At 38.8% G+C, this 19553-nt stretch overlaps 2 protein-coding genes across 3 annotated transcripts in view; both read left to right on the forward strand.

Moving 5' to 3' along the window:
- Positions 1 to 4408, forward strand: part of smad1 (SMAD family member 1) — a 57710-nt gene extending 53302 nt beyond the window's left edge. The window contains exons 5-7 of the mRNA XM_023262235.3: positions 962 to 1183; positions 1413 to 1669; positions 2800 to 4408. Of these exons, the coding sequence (XP_023118003.1) occupies positions 962 to 1183; positions 1413 to 1669; positions 2800 to 2943 (623 nt within the window). The 3' untranslated portion in view covers positions 2944 to 4408. The remainder of the gene's footprint in view (positions 1 to 961; positions 1184 to 1412; positions 1670 to 2799) is intronic.
- Positions 4409 to 6763: 2355 nt separating this feature from the next.
- On the forward strand, positions 6764 to 19160 carry mmaa (metabolism of cobalamin associated A). Of its 2 annotated transcripts, none has more exons than XM_023262237.3 (7): positions 6764 to 6838; positions 7287 to 7695; positions 10556 to 10678; positions 10944 to 11114; positions 12913 to 12998; positions 14205 to 14354; positions 17635 to 19160. In XM_023262237.3, the coding sequence occupies exons 2-7, from the start codon at positions 7308 to 7310 to the stop codon at positions 17923 to 17925; spliced, it is 1209 nt and encodes a 402-aa protein (XP_023118005.1). In that variant the 5' UTR covers positions 6764 to 6838; positions 7287 to 7307; the 3' UTR covers positions 17926 to 19160. The 2 variants fall into 2 exon arrangements, with proteins under 2 accessions (XP_023118005.1, XP_023118004.1); XM_023262236.3 differs by having other exon boundaries at positions 6768 to 6844.
- The last annotated feature ends 393 nt before the right edge of the window (positions 19161 to 19553 follow it).

The raw sequence follows: 19553 nt of genomic DNA on the forward strand, positions 1-19553 counted from the left end.
ACCTGATTCAAAGTGAAATTCTGACGCTTTTGTAGTTTTAGCCATAACTACTGTCAGTAATAGAAAAGAAGTATTCACCTCATTAATTGCCAAAACAATGTTTGATGGGACAGGACATACAGTATGATCAGTTAAATGATCAGAGAGGTTTTCAACAAACCCTTCACCAAAGTTATGTGGAAGAAAGAACAAAGACTAGTTATTATTCAAACTGTCTCATGTAAACATCCATGCTTTAACTTTTGCCTTTCATGTGATTTAGATCAGTTGTTTTTTACTTTTTGTTTACCCTTCATCACAGTTTGTTGCAAGGAGTGCAAGTTTCCTTATCAGGTTCATTTTGAGGGCCCACAGAAGAAAGTATTGCAGTATTGTAAAAGGAGAAATGTGAAAAGAATTTCCTTATTCAGGATTTAGTTTTTTCTTTTTTGACTCTGGTAGTCATCTTATGTCTACTCATTGGGATCCATTGATTTGTACAATTCTAGCCAGTGCTACGCTACAGAGGAAGTTTGGGAGAAGTATGTGCTTAGATAAACATGATTTATTCCTCTCTCAGAGACTCTGAGGCCTTCTGGCACTGGCTCGCCCTGAGATACCAGGCACAGAGAGCATGGCCCTGCTATTGATTGTTTGCCTGCTCGATAACGGCTGGCACACAGACCACAGACAGTCTGCATGCTTTAGAAAGCGTCTGCATCGATTCTGGTCAGCCTCAATGTACACAAATGCAGCTAGTGGGTCCTATATGTTTATTCAAATCACTGTTATGGGCTGCATGGGACGATTTGGACGAAATCATTGTGCGGATGAGTAAGATTTACAGTTGAGTCTGCTGGCATCAGTGGCTCCTGGCAGTTTGTCTGCACAGAGGAGTCTTAAATGTGCCTGAATGTGTCTGTGTCTGTTTCTGCGTGCACACTGCGCTCTGCTCACTCCCGTTAATGTGTTTCCTGTGCAGATGTGCAGCCGGTGGCCTACGAGGAACCCAAGCACTGGTGCTCTATTGTTTACTATGAGCTCAACAATCGCGTCGGAGAGGCGTTCCAGGCTTCCTCCACCAGCGTGCTCGTGGATGGCTTCACAGATCCCTCCAACAATCGAAACCGATTCTGTCTGGGCCTGCTCTCCAATGTCAATCGCAACTCGACCATTGAGAACACCAGGCGGCACATCGGCAAAGGTACAGCATGGAAAACCTGTCAATGATTGTAGACCAACGATGGGACTAAATCAGTTCAGTTGTCAGCAGGGACAGGCATCTGCAGGGAAGCAGAATAATAACAACAAACTGACGAAACATCAGTTGATTGATTTTAAATTGACAACACAAATGTTTTGGGCCTTTTGTTAAAAGTGACACACAGGACAGTGCTGATTCTAACTCTTAATGCTTTCCTGCTGCCTTTAAGGAGTCCATCTGTATTACGTGGGAGGGGAGGTGTATGCAGAGTGTCTGAGTGACAGCAGTATCTTCGTCCAGAGTCGTAACTGTAACTACCACCACGGCTTCCATCCCACAACTGTGTGCAAGATTCCCAGCGGCTGCAGCCTGAAAATTTTCAACAACCAGGAGTTTGCTGAGCTGTTGGCTCAGTCCGTCAACCATGGCTTTGAGGCCGTTTATGAGCTCACCAAGATGTGTACCATCCGCATGAGCTTTGTTAAGGTAATTTGCTTTAGAAAAAACAAAAAACACTTTTTAATGTCTAAATATCAATAGTCAACTTTAGGTATATGGGGATCCTCGGTTAACAACGTCCTCAATGTACGGCGTTACGTCGGAACTGGTGACGTGGAACTAGTTGGTGAGTGGAGCAGACGAGTACGTCGTCATGCAGCGCTGTAAGACGGCTTTGTTGACATTCTGCTGTTGTACGCCACCTTGGATTGTGCCACATTCGCTAAGTTTTTGCCCTTCATTATGGCTCCCAAGCATAAGTCAGGGTCTGCTGATGCTTCGAAGAAAAGGAAAGCCATCACATCTCCATATGTGCTGTCTTCACTGCAATGTAAAAGCTGCAGCTATCCAACTAGTTAAACTCGTGCTCGCAAAATGAATCGTGAGTCGAAGCAAACTTGTCTTCTTTACTGTGGCTCTTGATACACAAGACAGAGTGAAAACTGCAACAAAAACAGAATAAAACAACATAAATACATCCAAAATGAAGTTAATTACTTACAATATTGCCTCTGTGACGTTTACAAAGTAGAGAGCCATGCATCCAGAAAAAACACGTACAGAAATCACAACTGTCAACAGACAGATTCAAAATAAAGGCTTTTTCAAAATAAAAGTACATAGATAATTCTGCCTTAAGGGCAACACACCATGGAAGTGAAATTTAATAAAACGCTCCGAACAGGGCGAAACACCGACTAACATCGGCATTATTACCTCAAGTTGTAAAAACAGTGGAACGTTCTTTTATCTTCTTGTAAAATGACTCATACATGCATGAAAGTCATTGATATTCATGACTTTTAAGAAGAACTGATCAATATCTTGATGCACGTAATGGCTTTGTTTACATTTTCTCCAAAGATTTTTAGTGACAACTGACAAAAATTGAAAATTGTATTGATTCGAGTCATCACCTCTCAGTAGCAGCCATGACTACAGTAGTACCCCATAGAATGGCCTTTAAACCAAAGTAAACAAGACCTCTCATCTTGATAGAAAAAAAAATAACAAAACAAATAAAATGTTCATGAATCTCGCAAATTCAAGTACACCAAAAACTAGCATAGTCTTGCAGTATTAGGTTTTTAAAAATCACGTGTTTTCCTACTTTTCAGGGCTGGGGAGCAGAGTACCACCGCCAAGATGTGACCAGCACACCCTGCTGGATTGAGATTCACCTGCACGGTCCGCTGCAGTGGTTGGATAAAGTGCTAACCCAGATGGGCTCCCCCCACAACCCTATATCCTCAGTCTCCTAGGCTTCACTGTCCTTGGCCCTGTGGCTGTCCATACTCCAGCATTTTGGTCTAAGTAGCAAGAATAGGGGCAGGCTGATCCCAGACTGGTTTGTGTTTTAGTCAGTAGTCCATAACTGACAGAGGTTTTGACTGAAACACAAACCGATCTGGGAGCTGTAAGGTCGGACGGGTTGTTAAATGGGCAGGTTTGTCCTCTACTTGAAGGACGTCTGAATTGGGCACATTTACAGACTGGGAGAGGAGTAAGCAAAGTGAGCGTGATGCAACTGGAAGATACTTGATCTTTGTGACCAACTGTAATAATTAGACCATCACACTCATCATGACGCAAGTATCCTCTCTGATCTTGCTCCCACGACTTCTCTTTTTCATTGTTCTATTATTCTGACTCATAACTAGTTTGCATCTAAATATTCCCTCGGAAATCCAGATATACGTGTGTAGTTACAATAATTACGGGACATTCCAGGTCGCCGAAATTGCAGTTGGCCGCTGTTTTCTGTCTGACTGTACTGAGGTTGGCATGAAATGTACTTAGAAAATGTATAAAGTTAGCAGGGACTCGGAGGATGACCAGTATGTCTGAAAAAAATTCAAGCATCCCCAGATACTAGAACAAGTGTCTGCTCTCTTTTTTAGGATACTAAATTAAAGCATTTAAAACATAACTTCAAAATAAAAGTCCCATATCACAGACCATGAAAAACAATATGAGAGCAAAATTGGGGGCTCGTTTTGGGTGGGGGTTTAGTGTGGGGCTGGGCACTAAAAGGGCATTTCAGACATAACAGACTAAAGTTTAAGTGTTGCTCATCTTGTGTTACACTTGTGTTTCAAATGAATTTTTCAGGAAAAAAAAGTAGTGTTTAGATATATTCACTATTAGAATATGTGCTGTGCAGTCTGGTTTTGCAAAGCATAGTTTGGTTAGTGTAGTGTTACACATTTAAGACTGGTAGCTGAACGTGACATGAAGCAGAGGCAAGCACAAGTAGTTTGTCCCTGGCTGTAGACTCTGCAGCAGAATCAAACGTGTCAAAAACAGATTCGCATCGAGGACATTAATATTTCGGTGAGTCGTTCTCTCATTACAAAGACTGAGCAAAACTTGTTAAATGGCTGTTACGGGAAAATGTTGAGCATTCAAATTTTAATTGTCGACTGAGGTGTAAGCTGCTGTCCTAATAAGATTTTTTTTAAATAAAATGCAGATGTTGCCATTCAGTTCTTTTATGCTTTGAGCAATCCTCTTTGCTATTAAACTGTTATACTCTTTACATTCTTTTTGTATTTTCGAACATGTTTTTTTGTTGTTTTGTTTTGTCTGCACTTTCACATGTTGCCTCTTTTTTTTTTTTTTTCTTCTTTCTGTTTTGCTCAGTAAAACTCCCAGAAAAGCAGTTTTATTCCATGAATATCAAGTCTCTACTGGAAGATTCAATAAAATTTGTTTCATTACTTGCAACATTTCAGTCTCTTTTATGACCATTGTCTCGGCATGTTTGTCTTTGTGTGCCTGTCTGTTTAATTACAGGCCACCCAAGCTAAGAAAATATGCATCGCGTATTGTCAGGGGCTTTCAAAAACATCAACTGCTGTGTGTGTACTTGCATTACTCATGTTGTGGGGGCATAAATCCATGTACGTAGTCACAGCAAGGGACAAAAAGCAAGTCCCCATAACGGAAATCATTCAATTTTTAGGTGTAGACTTGGTTTAGGGTTAGAATTAGGCAAGTAGTGGTTATGGTTAGAGTCTCCAGGAAATCAATATAAGTCAATGTAATGTCCTCTGAAGTGATGGAAACAATCGTGTATGTGTGTGTTTGGATGCAGACCTTCAATTAGAGAGGCACAACAAGTACAAGTGCATCGAGGAGCCAACTGCACTAGTGTTCAGCATAATTGTATTTTCCAGTAAATTGCATGAAAACGCATAAAATCATGGGGTTCCCTTTGTTTTATGGGACACGTTGTGACAGCAGAGGAATGGTTACAACAATCTTCCAGGAAGGTCTCCTGGAAGTCGCTGGCTGATTTGTGTGTGCGTGCAGCAGTTTGATCCGACTGGCTGTGACGTGGGTGGTATGGTTGCACAGTGGTTAGCGCTGCTGCCTCCCAGGAGGTTGCATGTTTCTCGCAAATTCCTCAGACAAGCACATTAGGTGGATTGGAGACTGAAAATGTATGACTATTTATCCTGGATGTAATGTGTGCTAAAAATCCCTTCTTGCTTCAGTCTATTATATAGTGAGATACCAAAATAGCAACTGAATTAATACCACTGCATGGTGAATAAAGTTAAAACAAATCCAAAATCTAAGCCAAAAATTAATTTGAAATACACCCAGAAAGACATCTTTGTAAAAGTGTGCATGCTATAAATGAGTATAATGTTTCAGGAAATTATTTGTAAGTCCTAACAAGTTATTATTATAAGATCCATTTTTATAATTGCAGCTTTTATGTATTTTCTGTCATTCTTCATGTCTTTTATGGTTTTGTCTATTGCAGGCATTGACTGTCCATGTCCCACTGCTGTACTAAATGTTTTTTGAAGTGCTCAGCAAACTTTAATCTTCATAATTAAACCTTTTGGGCCAGTCTCTCTAGACATTCCTCTCTTTAGAACTAATGGATGATTTATTGTCCAGTGAGATGGTGAGAAGAAACATTAGGCCCAACATGTGTTGTAGTCTGCAATCAGGAGAAATGGGCGAAGAGGAACAGTCTCAGCAGGTTTTTAATACTCAGTGATACAAACACAGTTTATTCAGTGTGGAAGTCATCAGGCTCCTGCTTTGAATCTCAAGAATAAAAGTTATTCTCTCTGGGGAATCCGAAGTTTGAGGAAGTTCAAGACTATTCCCAGGCCTTTTTGAACCACAAAACAAGTCTTCACAAAAACCTTGTTTCCTCTTTAATACTTTTATTTTTAATTTCATACATGTTCCTGTAAAAGCAAGTGAACTTTGAGTGTAACTTTAGGACATATTATTCAAAACAGTGGAGGTTTATATTGTGGATTCAGTTTTCGATTGGAGGATTAATCGGTTTATTTTGGTTTGATTTATCGACAAGAGGTAGTATTGTACTTGTCATTGATCAGCATCGATGTTTAAAGTATTCAGTCAGATGCACAGTTTGCAGTGGCAGACATAGTTGACATATTTTTAATGATAAGATCCATTTTTATTGTTGCAGCTTTTATGTATTTTGTCACTCCTCTTGTATTTTATGGTTGTATTTATTGCTGGTATTGACTGTCTAATTCCCACTGCTGTACTTAATGTTTAAGAGATTAATTTTAATCTCTATAACTACACCTTTTGGACCAATCTCACCAGTCCTGTCTTCACTACTGGTTGATGATTTAATGTTTTATTGCTGAGATGAGAAAGATGAACACATCTTCACAATAAATGAAATCCAAAAAAGAAGACAAATGCAGAATGTGTTGTCAGGAGAAATGGTTCCGGCTTCAGAGTAAATACATAAATACATTTTCTGTGACACCTATAAACAGGCAACAATTAATCTGGGAATCACAACATGTGGCCGCATGTCGTCTGCTTGGATAATTTTCAGGCGATGGATTCAGATTTGAAAGTGAACCTCTGCTACCGCCTGCCGGTGAAAACTGTACTGACATTTTTCAGATTTGCATTTAAATATTCATTCAATATTTTACATGACAGATTCACATCATTTTTTTTTGCACTTTACATATATTTGGTTGATGTCTTTATTTATTTAATTTAAATATATTATTATTTTACAAACGAATCAGCGGAACTGTTCTTGTGGGCGGCGTCTTACGTCACCGGAAGCCGGAAGAAAATGAATGAACCAACGGTCCTGTCTAACCTGTAACTCGTCCGTGTAGCAGCGAAGAGGTCAGAGTGAGTTTCAGACTTTGTAAACATTCACTTTAAACTGTATTTAAACTCACAGTGAATTGCGAGATAACGTCAGACAGCGCAACGAGAGCAAAATAAGCTTTCAAACTGCAATTTGTTGTAATTTCAACGTTTCTATTTGCATTTAAGATTAGCTAACAAAGCTAGCAATACGTTTCTGCTGGTTTTGCTGCAAACCCCAAAGAACTGAAATGGAGAGAATAGATTTAGCTAATGTTAATCTGCATAAATCATGTTTTCCGAGAGCAAAATAAGCTTTGAAGCGGGTAATTGTAATTTCGACGTTTTTATTTGCATTTAAGATTAGCTGACACAGCTAACAATAAATTTTTCAGCTGGTTTTACTGCAAACCCCAAAGAACTGAAATGGAAACTATTGATTAAGCTAATGCTAGTCAGTATAAAATCATGTTCCTCCTCCTAGACGCCCCATATTTGCCCTACAATGGGACGGTTTGGCCTCTCTCTTCTCCGCCACATCTCTGCGCTTCCCTCCTCATTAAGCGCCCACCGAGCCACCAGGACATGCTGCCTTCACCAGAGGGTCTCCATCGGTTCCCTCTCTAGCCACAGCTGCCAGCCCAGGAGGACTGTGAGCACCGCCGTCAACCATCACATCCAGGAGCTGAGCGGCCCTGAGCAGAGGCTGCTGGATAAACTGTATGATGGACTGATCGGAGGACAGCGGGCGTCTCTGGCCGAGTCCATCACTCTGGTGGAGACTCGGCATTCCAGGAAGAAGGAGCTGGCCCAGGTGCTGCTGCAGAGGGTGCTGGCCTACAGGAGGCAGCAGGAGAGCCGCAATGGAGGGAAGCCAGTGGCCTTCAGAGTAGGTGTGTGGTTAGGAATATTAAGGTGCCCTTCATATGTGGATGTTTATCTTTCTCCAGTAATGATTTACAAGTGGGCATAGAAATGAGGCACCTGATTGGCAGCTACAGTGGGCCATGTTTTTATGTTATGGTTGGCAGGTGGATTTTTGAGCTCCTCTGTTTCAGACACTTTAGCTGGACCACCTCCTAATGATTAGAATATCCCCTTAGATGGCAGCTCAGACTGTATTTTTGTGTATGTGTGAATGGAAGGGATAACAGGATTATATAAATGCGGTCTCAATTACAGCTTTTCATTTGGACCAGGTGCTTAGATTGATAGTGGAGTAACACAGTCAGGTGTTATATTTACAGTGCAAATGCTCACATTTTGAGTGCATTTACTTTTATCACTGTTTTTATGGTACATATCAAAGAAGACATGTACAAGGATTTACCCATTTTTAAGTCGCAGCTGGTTTCTTAGCAGGTTATAAGTAGCCTTTTGAGTCTAAAGATATTGAATAAAGGATAGTCATACTGTAATTTCCGGACTATTGAGTGCGCCTGAATATAAGCCACACCCACTAAATTTAAAAAGAAAAAAGATTTTGTACATATATAGGCTGCACCTGTCTGTAAGCTGCAGGTGTCCACGTTGTAACATGAGATTTTACAAAGATTTTTTTAAACTTTTAACTAAATAAATGCTTTTTTCCAAACAGTGCCTGTAACACGGCAGTAAAACGCATTGAGTCAGTTCACGCTGCCGACTCCGACGTCTCATTATCAATTCATTGATGCCAAGCTTACGTGCAGCAGCTCTATTTCCTTCTTCAACAGCCAGATCAATTGCCTTGAACTTACAAGCTGCATCATATGCATTTCTTTGTCTGTTTTCCATGATGAGGATGTGTGCATGAAGCACAAAATGGCCGATATGAAGAATTTAGTGTGAGTGCGTGTGATTTACCGTAATTTGAACAGTTTCATTGGTCCACTGTGACCTGTTCGGTAATTTTATTGGTTTGATGTGACGAGGCTAAATGTATTGACGGCATGAAACTCGCATGTAAAAATCTATACATTAGCTACATCGTTGTTTAACCCGCTGGGTTCGAAGTGAAAGTACGGTAACTACAACTCCATGGCCGGATTAATCTAATAGTTACCCCAGGGCAAAAAGCTGCTCTCAGGCTCTTATTAGCTACATTTAGTGCTTTTGGACTGAACAACTAGGGCACTTCCTGATTATAACTATGTAAAGGGCTATAGAAATAAACTTTGATTGACTGATTGATAACTGCCCACTGAAGAGCTCCCCTGAGAAATAAACGTAACAAGCTTTTTTTTGTTTGCCTTTTCACCACCAACAGGAATGCTGAAGTGACATAATAGCCAACCAACAGTAGGTATAGCAATGTCATGTTAGATGGATTGTGCACTTGTGCACTCCTCTTGTGCTGGGAGAGTACCCAACTTAAAAGAGGATCTTTAAAAAAGACCCTTTAATACTGCGTTCTAAGAATTACAGTCTTCTTCAGTTCCTGTAATGCCGATTCAAAAAAGAGGGGGTACTTCCTTCAGCAGTTACTACAAGTATGAAAAAAGGGTTCCTCTGGTCCTAAAGCACCTCTTAGCATCAGTAGTCTCCAGACGTAGTGCCAGAGACTAATGTCAAGGAACTTTCCAAAAAAAAGTAAAGGTTTCTTCAGCCTTTTATTGTCTACATATCCAGAGCAGTTTAAAGCCTCGCAAAGAATAGGAAAATATCATCATGAGTTAAATAGAAAGATAGACCCTCTCATTCTGGAAGACAGTCTCAAAATTCCAGTGGGTGTCTTTATCGAAGAACTCTACAAAGTCTGAACTTTGTTTTTGGTCCATTTGTCAGTGGACTTTTTGTGTAGAAGCACAGTGAACTCAAGCAAAATGATCTTGTTGTTGTTCTGGAGAAAGCACTAGTCTGAATAATCAATTGGCACTGCTCAGTGCTGCGAGTCTCTTCCCAAAACATAACTTTCCCAACCACTGTCACTTAGCACCTTTATTCCTCTGGTAGAAACACAGACCGAGGAACCAAGGTCCTCTAAAGGTTCTTGCTCTCAGTGAAAATTCCTGTAGGGGAAAAGCAGCAGTTGACCTCCATCTTACCCCAGTGTTGTGTACTGTCGATGTCCTCTGTCCACAGAAGTACAGTAAACACACACTGTACATACCTCCAGGCTCACAGTTTGTCAGTTTGTGGCCATTTTATTGAACATCACTTCACTAATTGACTATTGAGCACAACATAGCCAAGATAATTAAATTCTTATAAAAACATAAATAAATAAGACACAGGGAGTCTCTACATTAACAGGAGTTGGGAAGTTTGAGAAGCTGCTGGTTGTGAATGAAGTGTTCCCCAATGTAGATTCCTATCTCACAGTTTTCCTAAAAAAACAACTTATCCCTCATGTTCCTCAACACTCAAACAAGAGAGTGTCCTTTATAATATAATGCTACATTGCATCTATGATAGGTATGACCATTTAGTTGCATAAACAAATTCATAGCACTTTGCAATAACAAAAAATGCTGCCAGATATTCTGAATTGTCCACAAACGTGATGTGTTTCAACTTTGTGATTTGATATTTCATACTGAGATGCTGCTTGTAGGTAGCAACTGACATATTCCTTTACATTTTTATGTACCTGGGCTTGTAGCTTCAGCTTTTTTACTAAAGAACAGCATATTTCCTTCTCACGTTGATATTGCTAACAGTATATATATATTTTTAATTTGCTTTTCTGCATCAGTAGTTATGTATTCAAACCTGAGAATTTAGCTGTGGGTGCCATTTTTTGCTGATTTGGTGTCTGTGTTGATTCCTCAGGTCTGTCCGGTCCTCCCGGAGCAGGGAAGTCATCCTTCATCGAGGTGGTAGGAAAGATGTTGACAGGACGAGGACATAAACTGGCCGTTCTGGCTGTTGATCCGTCTTCCTGCACTACAGGAGGTAACGTCTGACACACAGCTCATCTACTGTAAATACTGAAAAGATGAACAGCTGTAATTGTGCGCTTCATAATCCACACTGAACTTATCTGTGGAATTGTTTTGTAACATGAAAGATAGTAGTTTTTGTCCATTGTCAGTGATATCTTTGCTGTTTATTTTTTAATGTGTTTAAGAGGCTGAAATTGTACAGTACCAAGCAGCAGTGTTCACCAGTGAATAATGTGAAAGTCGTGCTTCAAACTGACTCATCCCTCTCATCGCAGGATCTCTGATGGGCGATAAGACTCGTATGACTGAGCTCTCGAGAGACATGAATGCTTTTATCAGGCCATCGCCGACCTCAGGAACACTTGGCGGTGTCACCAGAACGACCAATGAGGCGATTGTTCTCTGTGAGGGGGCGGGATATGACATCGTTCTAGTGGAGACAGTAGGTAAGAATCTGTAACTTCCAAGTGAACATCACAGTAAATTTTCATCCATTGCTATAATATTACATTTCTATCCTGAAAGCAAGAAGTTTTTGATGTCTTCAGTTTGCCACGTCAGCTAATTTTTTACCACATAGCTTTTTAAATATAATAATACAAAATGATTGCTTTGTGTATTTTTTTGTTTTTTTCTTGTGTAAAATCTATCATTCAAGTTAATTGTTTCTGTCAAAAACAGTGAATCAGAAAGTCAATGCAGTGGAACATTGCCTTTTTTGTTAATGCATAATGATGCAAAGTGTTTTAATAACATTGTCGGCATCATACAGCCCATTTTCTGTTTAACAAAAATGCACAAAATCACATCAGTTCATTAGTGTTACGTGCAGTTCCAACTTTGCCTTACAAGAAGTTTTCCCATTTTGAATGTAGTATAAAAAACATCTAAAGATTAACAGTCTTGGCAAAAATTTGCTTTAATTTTCAGCACTAAGTTTTTAATACTCAGCGATACAAACACAATTTGGTCAGTGTGAAATATGATAGCCAGCTCTATTCATCATACACCTGCTTTGCATCTCAAGGATTAAATTTATTCCCTGTGAGGAAGTTTGTGAAAGCTCATGATTATTCAAAGGCCTTTTTGAACTAGTGGACAAGTTGTGGATGAGACTTTTTCTTCTTCTACTTTTTTTCTAACCTTTGCAGTGTAATGGTAGGAGATGGCGTTCACTTTCATATTGTGGATTTTTGTCTGGCCATTGATTTATGTCAGATTATTCTGCAAGAGGCATGTTCTAACCGGTATCGTAATACTAGCCAATAACGTAATAAGTTATGATGTTATTAGTTGGTTATTACATTCATGACCTAGCATTAATAAATGTTTTTAAAAAAATCCCCTGAAAATGTAATAAGTGCAGCTGATAATGTAACAACACATAAATCTGACTGCATTTCTTGGAAATAAAAGATTTTTTAGCAGTTTTTGAGCTGGTTGCTCATCAAGAATAGGTATAGTGGATGGCACAGTCATCATATTCATATTCATATTCATATTCTCACTCTTCTTAATTATGGTTGTAAGAGCCGATATGAGAATTATTTGTTGTACAAAATCTTTATTTAGAATCTTGTTTATTTGCTTAAATACGTAAATTCATAATTCCATGTCAGTGTCTCAAGTGTCAAATTAATTTACTGCATTTTTTCACTCGGAGGACATTTCATTAAAACTTTTTTCACATTTCTCAAGGCAAAATGATTCAATCCTCATATAAAACTATATTTTAATAACTGGAGTGGCACTATAATGGCACTTAACTCTAAAAAACTGAAGAATATTGTGTACATATGGAACTAAGGGGAAAACTATAACAGAAAATTGACATTACTTCTTCCAGTAAATGTCTTCAACTTTGTACATTCCTGAGAAGAATCCAGGCTTTCATCCATCGGCTGTCCTTTAAATAACCATTCTATGTGTAAACTTGGACCACTGTTGGTCCAGCAGCTTTGTAGAGCTTCATAATACTAATGAAACAGTCATCTTCTGTCTAGTTGTAGGCTCTCTGCATGTGCTTCTCTTATATATGAGAGAAGAAATTACATTTTAATTATTAATTTAATTTCCAACTACATTTTCAAAAGATTTGTTTATGCTAGGTTATTAACGTAACGTTATTACGTTAAAAATGGCCAAAATTATTACATTAGTGTGATTCTGCCTATCTATAAGGCAGAATCACACTGATTGTTGATCATCAGTGGTAGTGAAAATATTCTGTCTTTTTTTTCCCAGGTGTTGGACAGTCCGAGTTTGCAGTAGCAGACATGGTTGACATGTTTGTGCTGCTGATTCCACCAGCAGGGGGCGATGAACTCCAGGTCAGTGAAAAACATCAGCAGCAACAAACCTGTCATCCTGTTTCAATCACTAAGAACTGGAACAAAGTAGTTAGGTTATTATTTTTGGGTGAATAAATCTCAACTAAAACTCGTGTCCGACGGTTTAGGATGACATAACATCCAAATTATTTCATGTAAGTTTGCCACTTGTGTGGAAAATGTCCAGTAGTTGCACTTTTTCTGGCATTTATCTTGTGAATATAATAACATCAGATATATCACAAAAAGATTACTATCTCTGGCACATCCAAGTTTCTGGAAAATGTTTAAAAATGTTGAGTAAAAATGCTTCATATGCTAAAAAAAGTTTATAATTTCAGCTTCTTTGCTATTATATCAATGATTAACTGAAATAAATAGTATAATTGTATAAATAATTTAAATTGAGCTAATATAAAATTAAACTGTGTAATAAATACATTAATGACTTCACATTTTAAAGGAAAAACTGCTTTTTTACCCCTTCATTTTTTGTAAACATAAACACGCTGACAAAAAGTATATGCTAGTCAGTTTATTAATTAGTAAAATTTATGACTTCATTAGTCCACCTCATTATGATTAATATTATGGTGATTATGGTGGGACAATAGGTAGCAGAGGTGGCATTTGTTTTAATTATCCTAATTGCTTCTGCTCTGGAAACGCATTGCCATAGAAACAAAAGAAAAACCACTGGCATATAAATGTAATTTAAATAAATATAGTTTATAATTTATTCAGATTCAAGTGTTAGCAACAGTATTAGCGAAATGTTGTACAAGACATTTTCATAGAGGTGTGTTTCATTAGATGGTCTTTATGAGGCAATTATAGAAAAACAAACATTAGCAACTATGAACCCAAGTTTGATCCAAAAACTTGACATGAAACGACATTTCAACAGGTTGAAAGCAGCTTTTAGAATAACTGTTTTGAAAAGTTAACCAGACATAAGGTGACATCGGTGATTAATGGGTAAAAAAATAACAATTTAAGATTGTTAAAGTAAACTAGCAGCCTGGAAAACAGCCGACCGCAGCTCCATCCATCCATCCATCCATCCATCCATCCATCCATCCATCCATCCATCCATCCATCACTCTGCAAACAGATCCCTCAGGAGATTAGGTGTCTAGACATCAGATTTATTTGCAGTGTTTTGAGCGTTTAATGACCCTCTGTAATGCTAAAATCTCTATCCAGGGTATCAAGAGGGGCATCATTGAGAGGGCCGACTTGGTGGTGGTGACAAAGTCGGACGGAGACCTGGTGGTGCCGGCCAGGAGGATCCAGGCTGAGTACACCAGCGCACTCAAGCTGCTCCGGAGAAAGTCCAAGTCCTGGAACCCCAAGGTGTGTGTTAGGGAGCAGAAAACAAAACGATAAAAAAGAAACAGCAATAATTGCAAAGGCGTTTGGCCTACTGAGCAGCCGTAGCAGAAGTATCGCTGCTTTATGGACCCGACAAGGCGTCCAGCTGAGAGGTCAGGGAGAGGAGACGGGAGGGGGATGGAGGTAATATCGTCATAGCGTCACGGCTTCAACTGCTGCAGTGTCTCACCCCACCCTGCATGTCCCATCTCACCCATTCGCCTGCATGGCCTTGTCCCTTTGTTTTCCCAGCCCAGTGCAGCATCTGCCCACCGGGCGAGCTGCCAGGAAACACCCCCACCCCCCCAACTCCCGCCATGCCAAATACTCCGCTGCTGTGTCATGCATTTCGCTGATTAGAAGCCTGCACATTCACATAAAAGCTGATGGGCTTCTCTTATAGCCCCTGCATCTTTATTTATCCTTACCTTGGCTTGCTTGCACATATTTGTGTCTGTTTGGTGCTACAGTCTGGCTCTTCAGACTCTCCGCTATGTCCTCTATGTTCTGCTGCCTTTTTGCGCCTGCTTCGATTTACACAAAAACTATTTGATGTGTTTACTATGTGGGAACTAATGTTTGACTACTTATTTTTCCAATCAGTTAATCCTTTAGGCCAGGGCTGTCAAACTCATTTTAGTTCTGGGGCCACATACAGCCCAGTTTGATCTCAAGTGGGCCGGACCAGTATAATCAGAGAATAACCATTTAATAACAACATCTCCAGATTTTCCCTTTGTTTTAGTGCAAAAAAGTACATTCTGAAAATGTTCACATTTAAGGAATTATCTTTTTATAAAACATTATGAACAAACATTATGAATTTTCTTAAGAAAAATCAATTCAATTTCAGCAACACTATGCTTCAGTTGATCATTTACACATTACAACTTACAGATTACAGTGTTTCTACAAATGAACAAAACTTTTAGTCACAGATATCTGGAACTGAATGATACAGGATTTTACTTTATGATCACAATGACAAAAGTCAGACAAAAAAACAACAAAAACAAGACAAAATATTACAAAAATCAGATGCAAAATCACAAAAACGAGACACAATGACAAAAAACAAGACAAGCGACACGAGACAAAACAAAAAAGACAGTTAAAAGTTAAAAAGTTACAAAGCGACCAAAAATGGACAATTGACAAAAACGACACAAAAAAATGACACAAAGAAGACCAAAAATGACAAAAGCGAGAAATAAAACAACAAAAATGTAGACTAAAAACATACCAGACAAAAAAACATAAAACGACAAAAATGATGCAAAACATAGAATAAAGCAAAACATAAAATGGCAAAACGAAGACAAGCGAGACAAAAGGAAACACAAAACGACTAAAACGAGAAACAAAACGACAAAAACATAAGACAAATGAAAAAAATCACACCAAAAAACAAGACAAAATATTGCAAAAATGAGACACAAAATGACAAAAGAACAATGAGCAATCTAGTATTTTAATTGTATGATCAAAGTAACTTGTCATGATCTAGAAATTATTTTAAATTTATAATTTTTCAAATTTACAATTTGCAGTTAATGTCTTCTCTGTAATTTCTACACTTTGCAAAGTTGTCCCGTGGGCCAGATCAGACCTTCTGGTGGTCCAGTTTTGGCCCGCGGGCCGCATGTTTGACACCCTTGATTTGGGTTATAAAATGTCAGCAAGCTATAGGAGGTAACCAATCAATTGTTCTAGTAGCACAGCAGGACATGTGAATGACTCATTTCTAAATCAAAACCAAAATTTTTTCATTTCAATGAGATAAACACACAAGATGAGCAAAACCTTACATCTGAGGAGCTAGCACCAGAAAAACTTTGAGATTCTCGCTTAAAAAAAAGACTTAAATAAGTAGATGATTAGCATAATAGACGTTGATTAATTTTCTGTCTCTTGATTAAAAGGATTAATCTCACCAGGAATGAGGATTATTAAAAGTGTCAGCTACCAATCGCCTACAACCAAGTTCATTGTCAGTAACGGAAACGTTTCTCTACTAATGATGTAAAAGGGCCAATTTTACATGTAAAGGTAGAGTTTCAGGTCAATATAGTATGACAGCCTGTGAGCTTGTTTTTAGTTTGTTTTTTGTATCATGAAAGGCCTTTGTAGTACAAGCTTTCCTTCTTTAAATTATTCCTAATTTCTGTTCACATTTGTAAACTGCATTTTTTATTTTATACAGTAGCACTGCATAGAGTTAGAAAGATATTTACAAAGCATGTGTCGTTAATACATTTTCCTGCCGACCTCTGGGGATTTGTTTCTTCATGATATTCTTAATTTGCTGCGTGAAAGTGAGTCCAGCAAAACATAAAAAGATTCTTTTTTTTTTATCAAACCTAAGGAGGCACAGAGACAACTTTAAATCAAATCTTTCAATGTTGTGAGCACAACAAACAAAACTCCTCTCGCCTCTGGTGCGGATGGAAAATTCACAGAGAATCTGAAAACCTGCAGAAATACAACTAGTATTGATCGTATTTCTGCAGTTTTTTAGGTTTTTCTGCATGGAAAGATACTAGGAGGAGTAAGCAAGACAATATGTGTGCCGCTCTACGTTTGATTTCCTGTTTTTGTATCAGACTAAAATCAAGTCCTTGTGAAATTACTAACATAATGATGTAATTATATGATTTTTAATTGGCTTTTGATCGCAGGCCTCCAATATTTAACAGGCTGCCATGTTTAACTTGATTTGTCAAATTATCTCCCAATTGAGGATCTGTGAGATTTATTTTACATCAACGCTTGTCTTTTCTCATCTCCAAACCGCCCGTCTCATCTTTATACACTAATGTTTAATGAAGTGATGAAAACAGCTTCTTTATAGGTTATTTCATGGGCCTTGAATGCGCGCTTGAGTGAATGCCTCTATTTCTTTGTGTTTCTGTAAATCTGAAGCAGTTTCACTTCTGTGTCTCCTTTAAAATTGAATGTTTCCCTGAATTTCATCATGTGTTCTTGAATATCTGGCTTTCATGATCATTTTAAATGTTAGCTTCTAGATACTTCTGGCTGCCCCTCTTATTTTCTTGGAGGTACTATCCATAAGTTTGACAAAGTAGATTAAAGAAGGATATGTTTTTCTCTCCAGAATCTTAAACATGAGACATATAAACTTGCCATACTGAATGAAGTACTGAAGCATTCTGCTCAACCTTTCACATCTATGATTTGCCCTCACTGTTAAAAAAAAGACACTTTAAATTCACACGTGCAGCATCGTGTACTCCATGTTCAGGTGGTACGCGCCTCCTCACACACCAACGAGGGAATCCCAGAAGTCTGGGCCAAGATGGAGTCATACCGGGACGCCATGTTGGCCAGCGGTGAACTGCAGGGCCGGCGGAGGGCCCAGCAGAAGGTTTGGATGTGGAGTTTGATCCAGGAGAGCGTCCTCTGCCATTTCCAAAATCACCCCAGCGTCGGAGAGGCTCTGCCCCGCCTCGAGGAACGGGTCACCAGAGGAGTCATCTCTCCAGGCCTGGCCGCTGACCTGCTTCTCAAAGCCTTCTCCTCATCATCATCATAGTTGTACTGCACTGTCTCTGGGAAGAGTGGATGCCTCTCGGCTGGTCTGGGCCATTCAGTGCCAAATAAAGCAGGACAAAGTAACCACATGTGACCTTGACTCTGTCATTTGCACAAAATAAAAGGGGCCTTGCTCTTTTTAAACATAGTTTTAGATTTAAAAAACCTGAGATACAAGGCACCCAACTGCAGTTCAGTTTCTGAACGCTTTAATCCAAATCACTAGAGAAGGAGATTGCTGACGGTTGTCACTTTTCATCCACGGCTTCAAGACACATTCACATTTGGCAGAATGAAACATTTCATTTGTGCTGTGAGATATGAAATGCTGAAGCAGACGGCAGGACTTTCTTCTTGGATGGGAACACTACAGACCTTCATGAACTGTTTTACTGAGGTTAGTAAAGGAGGAATGTAAAGGTCATATTGCTACACTTGAAGAATAGCTTGAACAATATCCCTCATTTTTACGAACAAGTCATTGAACGGTGAAACTGTGGCATAAATATTACGCCAATGAATACTGTAATGGACGTATGAACTGTGATGAGACATTTTCACTGCTAGTCTTCACACCTTACTCATAATCAGTTACACTATTTGTAGCCCAAAAAGAAAAGTGTTGAAATGGGGTTTTTAATGGTCACCTGTGTCTGTTGCTCTAATAACTAGTTTTCCTTGGAGATGCAACAGCACTTTGAAAATGCATTTTTTTATTTGCTATTTTGTTCCTGGGTGGAATTATATTAAAGAGTGATGTGAATCTTAAATGGATAAGTGAATAACATTAAATCTGTCGGTGCAGTTGGCCGAGCTTTTTTCTCTCCTCGTGTTTGCTCTTGATATGAAAAAAGGGGGAGTGATTAATGTTACCTCTACGAATATTAGTCCTGAGATTTGTCACAGATTTAATGAGATTTCTTTTCTGCTCTCCGGAGCCAGAAATGTCAGTGCTAGGTATCCTCTGAATGAGTCAGCTGCACGGCTGCTTCTAATTCAGGCAAAACACACTTTAATATTTTCAGAATTGACTTCATAATGCACTGTACTCCTGGACACCACCGGAGAGCTGAAGACAAAGAGAACCCTGAGAACTCTGATGCTGCCCCTTTATTCATTAATGGGAGACTCCAGCATGAAGGCATTTTCTAATTGCAGACATCGCAGTTAATAGTGCGGACCAGTGTGTGATTATTTGTAATTCTTTTTAAATAAAGTATAGAAATATCATTTTCAGATCTGATGGTTGCTTGTTTTTGTCTGAAACCCAAAAATATGCAGTTTTTAATACTGCAAAAGGAAACCAAGAAACAAATTTCTCCCCTATGAGAAGCTGGAGTCTGCAAAATTAGAGGATATTTTGCATATTACATAACAAATGATGAATTAGTTATCAAAACTGATTCATTTTCTTAGATCAACTCATTGTTTAATCATCACCTTTTTAAGTTCGAGTTATGACTATTTTCTCATGTTTGCTGTGTTCTTCCATTAAGCCAGTACATGAAGCTACATGAACTATAATAAAATAAATCCAGCCAGTACAATACAAATCAAAATATGTGAACCACATAATCAGGAAAATTAATCAGAAGTCTTGATTCAACTCCATGTTGGTTTTCTGAAGCA

This window comes from Amphiprion ocellaris, chromosome 4 (genome assembly GCF_022539595.1).
Source record: "Amphiprion ocellaris isolate individual 3 ecotype Okinawa chromosome 4, ASM2253959v1, whole genome shotgun sequence".
Taxonomy (NCBI): domain Eukaryota; kingdom Metazoa; phylum Chordata; class Actinopteri; family Pomacentridae; genus Amphiprion; species Amphiprion ocellaris.

Excerpts from the sequence above, each read along its gene's own strand:
- mmaa (XM_023262237.3), top strand. The coding sequence starts at position 7,308 with ATGGGACGGTTTGGCCTCTCTCTTCTCCGCCACATCTCTGCGCTTCCC. Across the intron at positions 7,696-10,555 it reads GCCAGTGGCCTTCAGAGTAG|GTCTGTCCGGTCCTCCCGGA; the intron begins GTGTGTGGTTAG and ends TTGATTCCTCAG. Across the intron at positions 14,355-17,634 it reads CCAAGTCCTGGAACCCCAAG|GTGGTACGCGCCTCCTCACA; the intron begins GTGTGTGTTAGG and ends CTCCATGTTCAG.